At 38.0% G+C, this 15,535-nt stretch overlaps 1 protein-coding gene across 10 annotated transcripts in view; it reads right to left on the bottom strand.

The window, feature by feature from the left end:
* Positions 1–1,374: 1,374 nt before the first annotated feature.
* Positions 1,375–15,535, bottom strand: part of ERG (ETS transcription factor ERG) — a 145,557-nt gene continuing 131,396 nt past the window's right edge. For 9 of the 10 annotated variants that reach the window (XM_082044717.1, XM_082044719.1, XM_082044720.1 and 6 more), the window contains 6 exons: positions 14,996–15,076; positions 12,838–12,909; positions 7,448–7,516; positions 7,015–7,071; positions 5,137–5,184; positions 1,375–2,340 (listed from right to left, as the gene is read on the bottom strand). In XM_082044717.1, coding sequence (XP_081900843.1) covers positions 1,820–2,340; positions 5,137–5,184; positions 7,015–7,071; positions 7,448–7,516; positions 12,838–12,909; positions 14,996–15,076 — 848 coding nt within the window. In that variant the 3' untranslated portion in view covers positions 1,375–1,819. The remainder of the gene's footprint in view (positions 2,341–5,136; positions 5,185–7,014; positions 7,072–7,447; positions 7,517–12,837; positions 12,910–14,995; positions 15,077–15,535) is intronic. The other variant, XM_082044723.1, reaches the window with a different exon arrangement.

Here is a 15,535-nt window from a genome sequence, read left to right as displayed (position 1 = left end):
GATAATTTCTGGTATCCTTAGAGGCCTCCTTTAGACTTCATTTTCAATCTTGGCCATGAAGTTGTCAAAGAATTGGGCATGGTTGCAATCTCTGGGCAAAAGAAGCTCAGGACAAGAACGGCAAGGCACTGTTAAAGAAGGACTGCAAGCATTTTAGTAGAACTGTCTGTAAAAGAAGATACACATCACCTGTCCACTTTGAACTCAGGCTAAGTATTGCTATTTGGTCCAACATTTTCATGATTTCCAAATTTCACAAACCAAAATTTTAAACCAAAATGCATAGTGTATTTTACCATGGTAAGTAGGAGATTTGATAGGTGTGTCAGGCACTAAAAATGCAAATGCAAATGTAAACTACAGTGTCAATCCAAATTGCCATGCTAGGCCAAGCTTATTTTATTACATACATTCTGCATTCTAAGTACTAATACGTTCATAATGTAAACATTAAGCATACAGAGTTAAAATTCAAGGCCACAATAGTTTTGATTGTCCCTTTTTTGTGTCTTTGGTTGGCCGAGATCAACTCGTAGTGTATAAATGCATAAGTTATATAATAATTATATAAAAAGGAAAAATAACATTGACTTGTATACTTCATTCTGACAAACGCACAGCGTTCGCGACTCGATAAAGAAAAACTGGCGCCCGCCTAACAAAAATACCTAAGATGATTTCTGATTTTGGCAGTCAGGGGTTGTCTCTTGCCTTAACCAATAGAAAACAAACTCCCTTAATAATGATGAGGTTCTAACTGGTAACTTTTAAATATCCAACACAATTCCAGTTTTACTTTTTTTTTAAAAAAGAGATGCATATTCTGATTTTTGAATTCTTCTGCTTTTCCCTTTTTCCACTTCTCCTGACTACTATAAAATCAAGTCTGTTCCTCATGTAATACTGGGAATGGTATGATACTGAGCAATATGTTGCACAAGTCCAAACAAATGTTTCTTCATAGTCCCAACGCTACTAAGTTTTCAGTCTTTTCAGTCTCTACTGGTAAAGAAGTTTCTTTTCTCGCATTCTCACCACCTTTGTCCTCCTCTTTCTCCCTTCTGCTTCCTCTGTCAGGTGCAGGCCTCTGATCTACAATCATACACTTGCCCTTCAGCACATTCTCATTTCCAATGTTTGGCTCAGGGTTCCTGTAATACTGTCAGGGAATCTTAAAGTTTGGGTTGTCTTCACAGTTTGAGTAGCTGATAACACTGATTAATGGAACACATTTGATTTTAACTAAAACAATGATGTTATATTCCAAATCAGCATCCACACTAAATCAGTCTCTTTTGTTGATATGTTTCCGTTTTTTTAAATACAGGTAGGTTTTTTTCCTTTTTTTTTTTTCCTCCCCCCTTTCCTCCCCTCTTTTCTATTGATTCGTATATTGTATGTTAGGTCACTATAGACTTATATTGCTGTAGTATAGTCCCAGTTTTGTACTAGCAAGATATCAAACTTTACACATAAGCTTATCAACTTTTTAAGACCACTAGCTTTCGTAGGTTTCCCTTATCATTTCATGCTTTTACCTACAATAGTCTATTGTTTTTTGGTCCACAGAGTCGATGCCCATATACATTACATTTTAGTATCTTAATACTTCTTGAATATCTCTTTTAAATCCCTACTACAAAGAGTCTTTTTGACATCTATTTTTTAATGTGTTTTTTTTCTCAGCCAAACATTCACTTGTCTCTTTAGGCACTTTTAATTCGTGTACTCCAATAGAGTTTATGGCAATTCATCAGGGACTGTATCCCAGCGAGAAGTGTCTTTGTTTGCTTTTTCTGGCGTTGCTTTTTTTTCCCGCTTAGTAGTAGGTGCCAAGATGAGAAGGCATATGAGCAGCTGGCAGCCTGGTATTGGGGTAGATACCTCCAGTTGGTGAATTCCAGTATGGATTAGGGGCAGCAAAAAAGCTGGACGATGTTACGGGCAAAGCAGGGGGGTGGGGAGCTACAAAGTTCATCTTCTGAGGGTGCGCATGATAGGAGCTCATGTAGGGGAGGTCTGATGGGTATTTGTACATGGACGACTCCGGGGGGTGAGGCTGGAGAGCCTGAGCGATTCCGTGGAAATCAAATTTGTAGGCGTAGCGCTTACCATGAACCTTAGTCATAATATTTTTGTCATAGTAGTAGCGAAGCGCACGGCTGAGTTTGTCATAGTTCATGTTAGGCTTGCTTTTCCGCTCCCCCCAGCGCCGAGCCACCTCATCGGGGTCTGTCATCTTGAACTCCCCGTTGGTGCCCTCCCAGGTGATGCAGTTGGAGTTGGAGCTGTCCGAGAGGAGCTCCAGCAGGAACTGCCACAGCTGTATCTGCCCACTCCCTGTGGGGGGAAACGAAATAGAAATGTCAAGACCAGCGACTAACAACGTTAAGACTTCAGTTCTTCCAGAGTCTCACATGGGACCCTATTAGGAAATGTTGCAACATTGGTTCCTACTTCTTACTTTTAACTAGTCCCAGTTCTCCCAGCCCTGTCTCGTGAAATCCTTAAGAGCAGAGATAATGGTAATGTGTCATGTTTTCCCTCATCTGAGTGGCAGAATGCCATTACATGGAGATTTAATAGTTACCTAATGTCATTCAGTGTAGACAATTGATGGGGAAATAATACAGCGCTCATTTAGGAAGCTAATCTCTAAAGTTCAGGACAAACAGCTTTCACTTGCGTAACATTTTGCTTGTTCTCACAGAATTGTGTTGCAACTAAATGTTCCCTGCTATGGAATAAGCCTACACAAAATGGAGAAGTTTAGAGAAAGCTGGGCTCATGCCAAACCATATCATCCATTTGCAGCATTTGGGGAAATGCAGAACGGAAACTTATTAGCTTGCTGTTGCACTGCATACAACCACGGGAGAAAACACTTGCAAGAACAGTGAAAAGGTCCATAAAATACATTCTTGCCATTGTTCTGTGTCAAATGAGCTTAAATGATTATTGAAGAAGCTTTAAAAGTTGTTACTGTTTTTTTCTCACTCCTCTGCCAATTTAATCTTAGAAAGAAAATTATTAGTCTGCTGTCAACTTTGCAGACGTGTGTTGCTCAGAGTTATAGGAACAAAATTTGACCACTTTAGGCAATTGAAAGCAGATTTCATAGGGCCTTGCCACTGATATTCATGTTAAAAGCTTAGCATTTCTTAATAAAGCAGTACTGAAATGATGCAAAATACAGCTGAAGCAGCTTGCAAGGCAATCTGTTTCACAAGCACAATGTCAGCAGAATTTGCCAACCAGCTTGTATGTGCTAACTTCTAAGTACATCTCTGACCAGGAATCATTTGGGTTTCTTTTCTTTTTCCAAACCAGATATGTGGGTGTAATAAACAAGTTTTTCTTTAGAAAGCTTATAGTAGCGAATTATAATATTAAGCTATAGTAGCATCTGAAATCTATTAGCAGTTTATACTTCAGTGCAACTGAAACCCATATTCATTTAAATGATATTTATCCAAAGTGTCCTTAATGAATTTCTTCTGTTCCATTAACATGCATTAAGTAAACAAACAAACAAAAGAATCCATGGTATGAGCAAGGCATGCAAGTTTTAATACACAAAACATAACAAGAGGATTAGCCTTTGAAAATCAATAAACAGTTCAGCACTGGACAAAAACCAAATTTTTGAATAAGCAATCCAACATATGTTCTAACATAAACACTTGCCTTCCAAATGTAATATATAGTCCTATGAAAATAAATGGTTGCTGTCAATTTCCTTTTAATGAGAGAGTAATTCCACCAATTTATAAACAGACAAAACATGTTAAAGCACAGGAATGATGGTGGATAGGAATTCCATATCCAAATATTAAAAAAGTATCCAAATTCAGATCATGTTAGTGTCTTCCACAATAATGAAAGCTAACAAATAGATGCCTGACAGAACTGTAAAAGCTGGGGTTTATGAATGAATTAAAGGGAGTTAGTCCCTCATGTCCAGTTAAGATCAGTGTCACCTGGAAACCTAATGCCTTAGACATTTGGAAAACTTTATTCTTAAGATTTACTTAATTGCTTTCCTACACCATGCAAAACCGTTTAGAAAGCAAACTAATCTGGAACTGTGTTTGATGTCACCTGGGATAAATTGAAAGGAAATGGATGAGTATTTTGGCAATTTTGTGCCTTGAAAAGCCATACAGTCCTCGTAAGAAGGAACATCACTCCTGAGGGTTGAGGAGACCTGCAATGTGGACCTGTGAACACTCAGCCCTGTGGCTGTTAAAGCAAGGGAAATGGGAAGTTGCATGTACAATGTCAGTCCATTGTGGCAGATTATGATCTTGATTACAGTGGTGTATGGCCACAGTGCATCCTGCGGACTCAGAGCAGCAACCGTGAAATCTACACAGTTCCCAATCAGTGGCATTAACTCACCAAGAAGGTTCCTCATCTTTACCTAAAAAATGCTAGAAGTCCCTGTCCACAATGCACTCTGTTTCCTTCCTCTTAAAGTGGGAAATATTTTTGGAAGTGCTTAACCCAATTATTCTTTGGAAATAGGTTTTGCTTTCCTGTTTCTTCCCTATATATTTTTGCTGGTTTCAGTTATTCATCCCAAAATTTTGTATTTGACAAGGTCAGTATTGCATTGTATTGTGGATTAGCAGAATCTCGGATACATATGATGCAGATGGGCAAGAGACTCATGCCCTGCTGGAGTGGTACCTGAAGGTCAGATGGAATCTCTTACAGCACTTAACAAAACCCCAATATTTAGGAAACTGAAGTGAACTGTTGATATGAGGAGGTCAAACAACTCTAGTGAGGTATTATATTGACTGTAACCATCTACTCTAGAATTATTTGAATAGCTCTCTACGGAGAACTATATTAACCAGGTTTCTAATGAGTATCATGGGAAATAAGATACTTAATTCATATGTAGGCATCTACATTAAGATACATGAGTTTATGTGTCTTAATCTGTAACCACAGTCCCACCCTTGTGTAATTTAGACACCTAATCTTGTAACACATTGAGTATCATCAGCTCCCACTGAGTCACACTGAAGAGTGGTAAATTTGGTCACATTGCTTTCCAGATCTGGCCTTAAAGCTGACACTAGCAATGAAGAGAAATCCTCTTAAATCAGCAAAATCCCTTCTCACCTGGATTTGCAAGTCTGCTGCTGGTTGGTCCAAGAATCTGATATGGATCTACAAAATTGTGAAAGAAAGATTTAAAATAATGTAACAACAATGTCAAATATTTTAGGTGTTATTTTTTAACCTTGCAAGGGGCAGTATATACTGCCTAATGGGACAGCAGGTCCAGCACTGGGGAAAGTGATTCCTTTCTCTGCATCAAAATATTTGTATGTTTTCCCTTAAATTTGGGTGTGCAAGTGTACTATTGCAACAATACACATTTGCCTAAAAGCATATATTCAGACACACTGTAAATTTGGCCCAGAAGTATTCTGATTCCTGCTTAAATAAAGTACACATACACAGAGGCATACTTTGGTACTATTAACACTTGCAGCATGCCAGGGCCCACAACCACAGACAGGTAATGGGGTTAGAGTCCCCTCCGCAAAGAATGGTGGCCTCTGTTCTTATGAGGCCACATTTGTTTTCCCCATGCCAGTGCTAACTCTTTCTGTGCCAAAGCAGCATCCAGAAGAGTGCTGAAAGTGCATGGCTGAACCCAGGCAATGTGGTTGGGTCAATTCTTTATCCCTGTTGTCCAGTGAGGGATCTCCTGTATTAACTTTGCAAAAAGGGTTTTCAGAACAGGCTGTATCAGCCATGCAATGCCCACAGCATCTCAGTGTTTTCTTCAAAGGATTCCCTCTGGAAATGAAAATTTATATTGGTCTGGATTGAAATACAAGAAGAAAAAGGGAAGCTGTGACAGAAGTACAAAAGCCAAAGCAATGGGCTGCAAGCACAGCCCGGAGTCCCTCGGTGAATGACCCTGTTGCTGGGCTGCCCTGTTTCCAGACAGCTGTTCTCAAGCTGCTCCCAGTTTTACAGCCAAGAAGATAATCAGGTTACATTCCTTATACATTTAAATAATCTGTGCAGCTCACACACAGCCACTAAATAGTCCTGAGGACTTATATAAATCATCAGTATACTTCTTGAAAGATTCTCATGGTTGGAAGGCCAGATTAGATAAAAAACTATTTGGGCAAAAAGCAGCATAATACTTCCCAGGCAGCACACATATGAGTAAATGAGATGTAGTAATGCACACAGTCTTATTTAGCTGTAACAAAAACCAGAATAATGATATTAAATCCATGTGATAAAAACAGGCTCACAGTCTTCTGAGATAAGAATATCTTCCAAATCTCTTTTATTTCCTACTTCTACACTTTTGCTGTTAACAAAAGTCATAACTGACTCAGAATCTCCATAGTGCTTTCTAGCTACCTGTCCAAGACAACCATCTAATTCACAGTAAGAGATTCAGTCCCACCCCATGGATTACCTGCTTTGAAAACACAAAATACACCCATTTAGCAAAACCACTAATCTACAAATCAATAAATTTTGACTTTCTCCTCAGCTTCCTAATAGACTGAGAATTCTAATTTTCTTGTTTGATTTCAGGAGCCCAATTCAAATAGGTTTCTGCTTGCTGCAATCCATTTTTATCTCTTTGATCATGCGCATTTTCTAACTGCTAGCTTTTCAACTACTGTGGAGTATATTGTCTTTTGACATCATTACCATCTATCTTTGTATCTAAATGGCACATAGGTACTTTGTTTAACAGCTTTTTCACTCTGCAAGGTCTTCACTGTCATTAAACATTACTAAAAGCAATTTTCAATGGCCATAGGAGCCTTCATCTCAGATCCAGCTGTAGAGCCAGCTCATACATGTCTGGGGATTTAGTGGTCCCCATCTGGAGATCTCTTTAGTGCTCTGTATCAGATGTTCCAATTTGCTTCTGGTTCATAGGTGAGAGCTGTCTTCATCATGTTCCACAAACCCAATCACATGCAGGCATAATTCAAACAAAATGACACCCACCTAACTGAGGACGCTGGTCTTCTGTTTTGGGAACTGTGGAGGATGATGGCTGAGTAGCTGAAAATGAAAAAAAAAAAAAACCAACACGTAGTTATTTTTCCAGTTTGGAAGTTGGTCACCAAACCTGTGACAGTTCACAGGCCTGGGACTTCTGCTGCTCACCACTCAATGATGGTCACAATAGGATTTAGCTTTATAAGCTTTATAAGTCATGGACCTGAGGAAGCCTGAGTTCAAGGAAGGATGTGGATGTCCATGTGACTCCACCCAGTATGACCTATACCTGTCTAACAGGCTTCCCAGCAAAGGCACAGGTAAAAATCCTCCATAGCCAAATGCGGAGGTAGCTCCTATCAGTTCACTTCAGAGTCTGTCCAGGCTGCACCAGATGTGCATTAAGCCCACAGGGTAGACATATGCAGATGTTTTTTACCTTTTGACTGAGGACTGGGATGGGTGTGACTCGTCCATGCTGATCTCCGGGCTTGTTCATAAGGCAAATCTACAAAGGAAAAATATACTGATTCATGCAGATATGGCATAAAGTATTTATGTCCAGAAAACGGGCACGTTTTTAGGGAGCTCATTGGATTACAAAAAAAAAAAAAAAAAAAAAAAAGTAAATAGGAGGGACATTAATGGTTAAAACATTTATAATCTTTATTGTCTCTAAAAATAATAGTACCACATTGCCCTCTGCATTGCTCTTTAGAGGTATTTATTCTTGTTAGCTATCTGAATTGCAGTGAAATAGCTAGTACAAATACTCTATAGAGTACACAATTTCCAAAGGCCCAGAGTACTGTCTTTGGTTTCCTTCTTCAGCCCAGAACACCAAGGAACACTTTCCCTTACACACCCCAGTATCCTCACGAATCTTTTGAAAGAAAACACATGAAAACAGGGAACAAGCTTAAATATATATGTATGCATACCATATTTCTTCCAAACAGTGGATAGCTTTTTTTCCTGCTTTATCTATTTAAATATTTCTTTCTTCTTCCTGGGACAAGCTCCTTAACTTTATGTATCTAAATTTCCATTTGCCTTTTCTTCTATTTACTCATTACTTCTATTTCATTTAAATGCTTTAGCACACAATAATGAAGAAACTAAAATGTAAAAGTTTCTTCATAAAGTATGTGCAGTAAATTGAAATGTTTGGTTTACCCTTTGTAATCTTTTGCAGTTGCCTGTGTTCTTCTATGGCTGGCTTTAACACATTAGCTAAAATTGCTGCCAAAATCAGAGACTTACGTAGCCTGCCCAAGATCTCAGGAAGGCAGCACTACCCAACAATAGAAATAAATTGGTGCATATGCTTTGATTCTTAATAGTGCTTGTGTTTTATTTTAGAAATTATATTTGGAAATGAAACCAGTTAGGAACTAAAGAAACAGTCACAGACCGGCTCTCTGCAAAACAGATGTATCTCTGTCCATTTCCAAGCACTATGAGCAGAAGTATTGAATGGAAACAAAGTGTAATGTGAAATTCACAACCAAATTGCCTTTAATTTATTTAGTCTGTTTGGCTTGAGGAGCAGACTGGCACTACCAGCACTGTCACCTCCTGGAATCATACACTTCAAAAAAATTGCTTTTGCTGAAACGTGCAATTTATCTTTGTATTACATTTGAGTAACTAGTGCCTTTTTATCCCTGATTTCTTGAGAACTGTTCTACAGTCTTGTCCTTCAGAAGCTCAGAGAAAATAATGTGAATTGCACAAATGTTCATGTCTAAGCAGAATACTGGTGTCCAGGTGAATCATTGTAACATGCAGATGTCTTGACCAAGTTGAGGTCAACAGTGCTATTAATCATTTAATTAGAGACACTTCATGTCCTGAGGCCCTTATCATCTGGCAAAAAAAAAATATTCAGAAGGACTCTGGATGTGTTTCCTGGGGTTTCTGAGTTCTGTCTGCACAGAGGGGAACAGGGCTCAGACTTGGGCTGCCTGAATGTATCTCTTCTAGTTCTGCCTTGTCTGGCCAGATCTCTGCCTCCATGGCAGCCTTGTCAGGGAGATTCTGGTGACATAAGGAACCTTCCCTCTGCCCCCAGTTCTTCCATTCTCTGCCCAGAAAGAAAACACGCAAATAAGGGAAAAAGATCATCTAGAAGGTATGTGCTTATGATTAGGCTGTGCGACTCCTCCCACAATCTCTCCTCTCCTCTCCTCTCCTCTCCTCTCCTCTCCTCTCCTCTCCTCTCCTCTCCTCTCCTCTCCTCTCCTCTCCTCTCCTCTCCTCTCCTCTCCTCTCCTCTCCTCTCCTCTCCTCTCCTCTCCTCATTTGTGGGTCTCCAAATCATTAGACACCTGAACACTGAGAGGATAGTGTGATGTTGTGGGCTTGTACTTGGTGGCACTTGCAGCCTTAAAATGTATTTGGTACAAATTTAGTACTGTGAAAAAATTGTTTTGCCTTTTAACCAAACACATCCTATGATGGTTTTCTGACTACACCCTCTCCATTAAAAGAAAAATCCAGTTATCAACCTTTCTTGAAATAGCACAAAATTCCTACTTCATTCTTAGTTCAGTATTGTGCCTTGACAAACATGGTACTATCCCAGATAAGCAGATATGTTCTTATTCATGAGATATTAATACAACATGCCCTTATCTTGGACAGATCTTTGATGGGAATGCTCCTGTTTGATGAGACATGTAGACAAACCCATATTAGGTCTTCCTGAGCTCCTGATAGCTTCATTGTATTACTTTCAGCTTGATGAAACTTCATGTTCTGTTGTAAAGGTGACTGAAGAAATACGCCTTTGTCATTGCAGTTCATTACAAGTCCTGCCCATTTCCTGTTTTCTATTGTAGTGCCTTAACAATGGCAATGCTTAATTATTTTCTCCAAAATTGCATCCCAAGATTTGGCTAATTCCCATTTAACATTATATACCTCCCCATCCCCCCTCGCTTTTGTCCTTTTTCATGTCATCAAGTGATAGCCCCCAGGGTATGCTACTGCTCTTACACGAAGGACACTTTGTTATGGAAAAGTTTCTTTGCAGTCTGGTTGAAATGTGACATTTAACTAAAAGGAAAGCCATGGAATAAGCCAACAAAATTGTTTCTGGAGAGAGAACAGAATTTCTGAAAAAAAAAGTATTATTTTCATTTCTGATTGAAAATTTTAACTTTAAAGATGTTTGTCAACTTTCAATTGCAAAAGATAAAAGCAAATAATACCTTCAAAATTACAGGATAATTTGTTGTAAGAAATATTTAGTTAAGATATACCAGTTTACACAGAAGAATAGAAACACTCCATATCCAAACTATACTCCCACAAGGCATTGTGTTCATACAGGAATATGCTTTTAATGTTGACCTGAAGTGTAATTGTCATTGTGAAAGTGATTTGGATAAAAATGCTGAAATGAAGTACTTCAGGGTTTTTTAGAAATTTTCACTTCAGAAAAAAATGGTATTTTATTTTTCCGTCATGAGTTGGGATGAAACAAATATTGAAATCATAGAATTTCTCATGGGATGAAAAAATAAGTTTTTTGTTCAAGTCCACTGGAAACATACACATAAAACAGTATTCTTTCACAGCAGACTTGTTCTAGCCTTTGCTTCAAATCCTCACAACTGGCACAGTTATTTCCTGCAGGACACCCAGATCCCTCTGGTCTTGTGTTACATGTTCATTTTTGCAGGAAACTGCTGAGAGCTTTGGGTGTCCAGTTTTACCTTGTATAGCTGGTAATTGTTTCTATATCTATGCTTTGTCTTCTCATCTATATTCATGTCCAGATTTCTCCATGCCATTCAAAGCTCCTGGGTGCTACTATAACCTGTGAGCACAAGGGCCACAGTCTGCTTTAATGTTTCATGAAAATGTTTAATTTTTTTTTAATGTCATTTCTTCTAATACTGAGACTAAGCAGGTACCTTGTGACACTATTTTGATAATTGCATCACATTTCCTCACCCCCAGTGAGGACCATGAGTTCAATATCTTTCAACATGCTCGAAAAATTTTCCATATTCCTGTGGTTTGCTCTAAGTGCCTTTTAATTCTGCAAATAGCCTTTTTGATAAGGGATGATTCACACACCTTTCCATACAAGGCCAGAGCGATGATTTATTTAATGGCACAGTCAGATTTCCCATATGATCCTCCACTGTGTTTCTTCATTTGCCCTTTTTTTTTTTCCACTTTGGCCAATTAGAGCAGTGGTTTTATTGTGCCATCAATAAAGGTGCCTGTGTTTAGTTATTCTTTTATGAATGAAGAGGGTTAATTTAAAATCAGTAAGATATGCAAATAACTTGTGTCTAATACTGCATTTATTAACTTGTATTTTCAGCTGTTACCCTATCACCAGATCATTGATCTTTAATAAGGCTCTGGACGCCTGTACGGGAATCCTGTAGAGGAATCTATGGTTTTAAGTAATGACAAAATGTCATCCAGTTTTCTACCAAATGTTATTGTGTCCTTTTTCCAGTTATTAATAACTATAGATCATGGCAGAGAATGCTAAAGCACCCATAACTTAAGATGTCCATTATTCAGTCTTTGTAACAGGTTACTTAGCCAGTTTTTGATCCGTTAAAATATTGTGTTTCTTATGATATGCTGATTTAGCTTTTATTATAAGTAGTTGTGAGGCACTTTGGTAAATGTCTTATGAAAGCCAAATGTCATATGTAAGCATTGCATCAGTGGTTTCTTTTCTACTCACTACAGTATTGTTATAGATAAACAAATCTAGCAGAAGAGTTTGTTTCCCTAGAAACCGAGCAGGGTGGATTTGACCATGCAACAGTCTGCTAGATGTTTCCCTATCTATCTTCTCTAATTACCAATTAACAAATCTGCAAACATGCATATATACATGTATTCAAATGTATATAAAATAGTTACTTCTGTATACTCTCCTGGATTATACACTAGAGCATTGCTATCCAAAACCTCCTTTGTTTTTAATGAGAGAATGTATAGTCACAAGAGCTCAGTCAATTCAAGTGTATGTCCCTTCAGAACACTTGAATGTATTCCTCTGGCTCGGTAATGGATTTCCTTTAAATCTAGTATTTTGACGCAGCTCACAGTACTTTGCACTTATTACTGGAAAAGCAAATGTCCAGATTAGGCATTTTTCCAGCATCTTTAGTGGTAAAGGGTGATGTAAAGAAAATTTTTAGCTTTATAGCTATGCCTTCATCTTCTTTAATGATTCCCTTTAGCCTTTCACAAAACAGCACACCCATGATACTTTTGCAGGCTTCAGACTCTTGAGCAATAAGGACTTTCTTATGTTTCTATTTTATTTAATTTAGTCTCTTGAACTCAAAACTAGATGTTGTGGGGTTTATTTGCCTCAAACATAAATAAAAAGTAGATGGCAGGAGGAACATGTATCCTGCATTTTTAGAGTACTTTTTTCCCAATATACTTTGAATAGCATTATAAAAGAGGGTATTCTTGGCTTATTTTACAGACAGACACCTGAAGGACATTGAAAAAATGACTGTGCTGGGACGTTGCAACAGAACCAGTGAATAAACCTCAGGTCTTCTGATTCTCTGGTGCCTTAAACACTACATAGCATTGCTTCAAAGACAGATTTGTGGAACAAACTGACATTAAACTTCTCTATTTAATAATCTCAGTTTACACAATGATGTAAGCACATACACATATATAAAATATACACATATAATGTGTGTGTATTCAAAATATAGCCTGATATTTCAGAAAAAAAGAGAGTTGAAGGAGAAGAAAAACAAGATGCTTTAAGAGATGAAATGAGCAAAATCACAGCATACAAAAGGTGGTCATTGTTCATACCTGGCCTGGTTGTAATTCTTTGTGTTGCTTCTGGATAAACTGATGTATTTGGAAAAATAAAAGTGGCACCTCCTAAAGAGAAAGAAGAAGAGATAACACCTAAAGATTCATTTTCACAGTCCCTAAATCCACTGATATTTTCCCTCTTGCAGTGTGTCTGAAAGAAGACTATGAAGAACTATTTTTTATCTTAGGACTGTTACATATAAAGGTTAACTCTGCTAGCCTTTGCATCTGTGTAAATCCATTCAAATTACTGAATAAAAGTCAGTGCAAAATCTGTGTTAAGAGAGGAGAGAGTCAAGTTCAGGAAATCCCTTCTACCTTCACCACAATCACCTCCACCTGGGCAGGTGGCTTCATATCTTCTGAATTTCTTTGCCTTCTCTTCCTTAGTGCATGCACTTCCCAAATAGGTTCACATTTTCAATAGAGACTGTAGGCCAGGGCCAAAGCCTATTGGTGTCTGTGGGAATCTTCTCACAGACTTTTGTTGGCTGTGGGTCAGGCCCTCAGAAATCTCATTCTCTCGACAAGCTGAAAAAATTGTAACTATTAAGCTTGATATAGAAAATGGTATCTCACTTATCTCAGGCATTGAAATTGCTCTAACTACATCAACAGACTTCTGTTGGCCATCTATGGGAACATGGAAAGGGTCATAAAGATTTGTACAATTGCTGCTGACTTCAAGAAGAACTTGTTTCTAACTCTTTGGGGTCCTTTGAAAATCCCACCCCAAAGTTCTTATGCCACCAGAACAACTAATTTCCTTTACGCTGATGATCAGTATGATATTATTCACACTTCCAATGATAGAAATGCAAACAATCTTATTTTGGTGAAATGAATATAAAAATATCATTATCAGTGCATACATACAGAAAAAGATAACACAACAGAACTGCTGAACAACACTTGGACAACTCTATGTGAAAATTGCTTGGCAAACTAAAACCTGGAAAACCAGAGATGGAAAAGACCATTGAGTCCATCTGTTTTTAGAAAGGGCTTAAGGCTTATTCCAAATGCCATCAAAGTCAATGGAAAAAAATTTATTGCTTTTGGTGGGCTTTGCAGCAGGCCTACAGCCCATAGTAGTGCTTTATATCAAGTGGCAAATATCTAATGTTAGGGAGAAGACTTCTAATCTAGTTAATTTTACTAGGAAACTCACTGCCATTTACCACAGTGGAAACTAAATGAAATATGAAAGAAGCACCACAATCCAAGGGTTGTTTTGTTTGTTTGTGTGTTTTCTTTTGCATTATCCTTTGTATTATCTTTTTCATTTATCATAAAGAATTGTTATTTCTGGTCACTGTAGGTAACTAATACCCTCAGGCATGATCATGCAATATTCCAAACCTCTTTAATTAGTATGTATACCATACTATATGTACAATTCCATGCCATCCTCTGTTGCATAACTGATAGAGCACGATAAAATTTATTCTGAATTATTATCACAAATATTTTAAGTCATATCCTGAAAGATGCTTTTAAGGCATGTATTGTATTGTTCTCCTACCTATACTCAATACTTTCCTGGGCCAAATTAGCAGAAGGGCAAATATTAAAGAAAATCATTTTATATTCAGATGAGACAGTGGAAATTGCAACATCAAACTTAGTGGAGTTTTCAGCTCAAGTCCCATATAGCTGAGAAATTAGATAAGCTAACTGCCTAAATAACAATTCTATTGAATGATATGATATGATATATATGGCATGGAACAGGAGATGGTCTCCATTCACCAGAGTCCACAGCACTTAGGCAAGTGCTGAAGCGCTTTTGAGCTCCATCAACATTCTAGGGATCCATGGAGTAGACCTAACAAGCACAATGAGACAGAATGAGGAAAAAAGTTCTTGGAAGCAAAGGCCCTGAGCCTGCAGTTTATCATGTGTTAGGGATCCCATTCTCTTATAGGACACAAGAAATTACCAGTAAGGAGACCATTCTTGCACCATCTAGCCTTACTTGATCTCACCGTTTTTCTGTGTGTCTGTGCATAAAACCCACAGACACATCAAGGAGAGGATAAGCTTGTCTCCCTCCTGATTTACCATTTCCATTTTTAGCAAGCAACCCATAAAAAGGAATCCTGTTCTTTTAGAAGATGACCTATAGCAATGGGAGCAGTGCCAGCATTACCTGTGTTTCTAGCATGCATTAACCGTGGAGAGTTTTGTAAGGCCTTATCAACATCATCTGAAGTCAAATGTGGAAGAGGAGCTACAAAACAAAACAAAAAGCAACACCAAAATGAAAAAAAAAATTGCGAATTATCTTTTTAAACCATATTTTCCCCTGACAGGATTGTTTGAATGTGAGTCTACTGACAGTCAGTTTCAGTCTGCAGTTTGGAGGGAGGCATGTGTGCTACAGCTTAAACTAGGGCATTCATTTATTCAACATTATGAATATTTCTGACTGATTATTGACAGTGTGCGTGTGGAGAAGACTGCACCGCACTGGTGTTGCAATGCTTGTTTTATTTTCTTCAAAACCCATGTTTACTTTAACTTCTTTAAACTGAGGCAAACCTGCAAAATTTCCTCAAGCTTAGTTGAAAGCCCTCAAGCCAGGAATTCACTAGTCCCTTCTTTCCCTTTGAAATGCTAGCCGTGCACTACGAGTAATTTGTTTTTGGACTTCAGGGACTGTTTTTTTTTTCCATGAATTTACAAAAAT

The sequence above is a fragment of the Streptopelia decaocto genome (assembly GCF_964273445.1).
Source record: "Streptopelia decaocto genome assembly, chromosome: 1".
Classification (NCBI taxonomy): Eukaryota; Metazoa; Chordata; class Aves; order Columbiformes; family Columbidae; genus Streptopelia; species Streptopelia decaocto.
The sequence above is the reverse complement of the archived record's forward strand: the minus strand, read 5'-3'. Positions and strand labels throughout refer to the sequence as shown.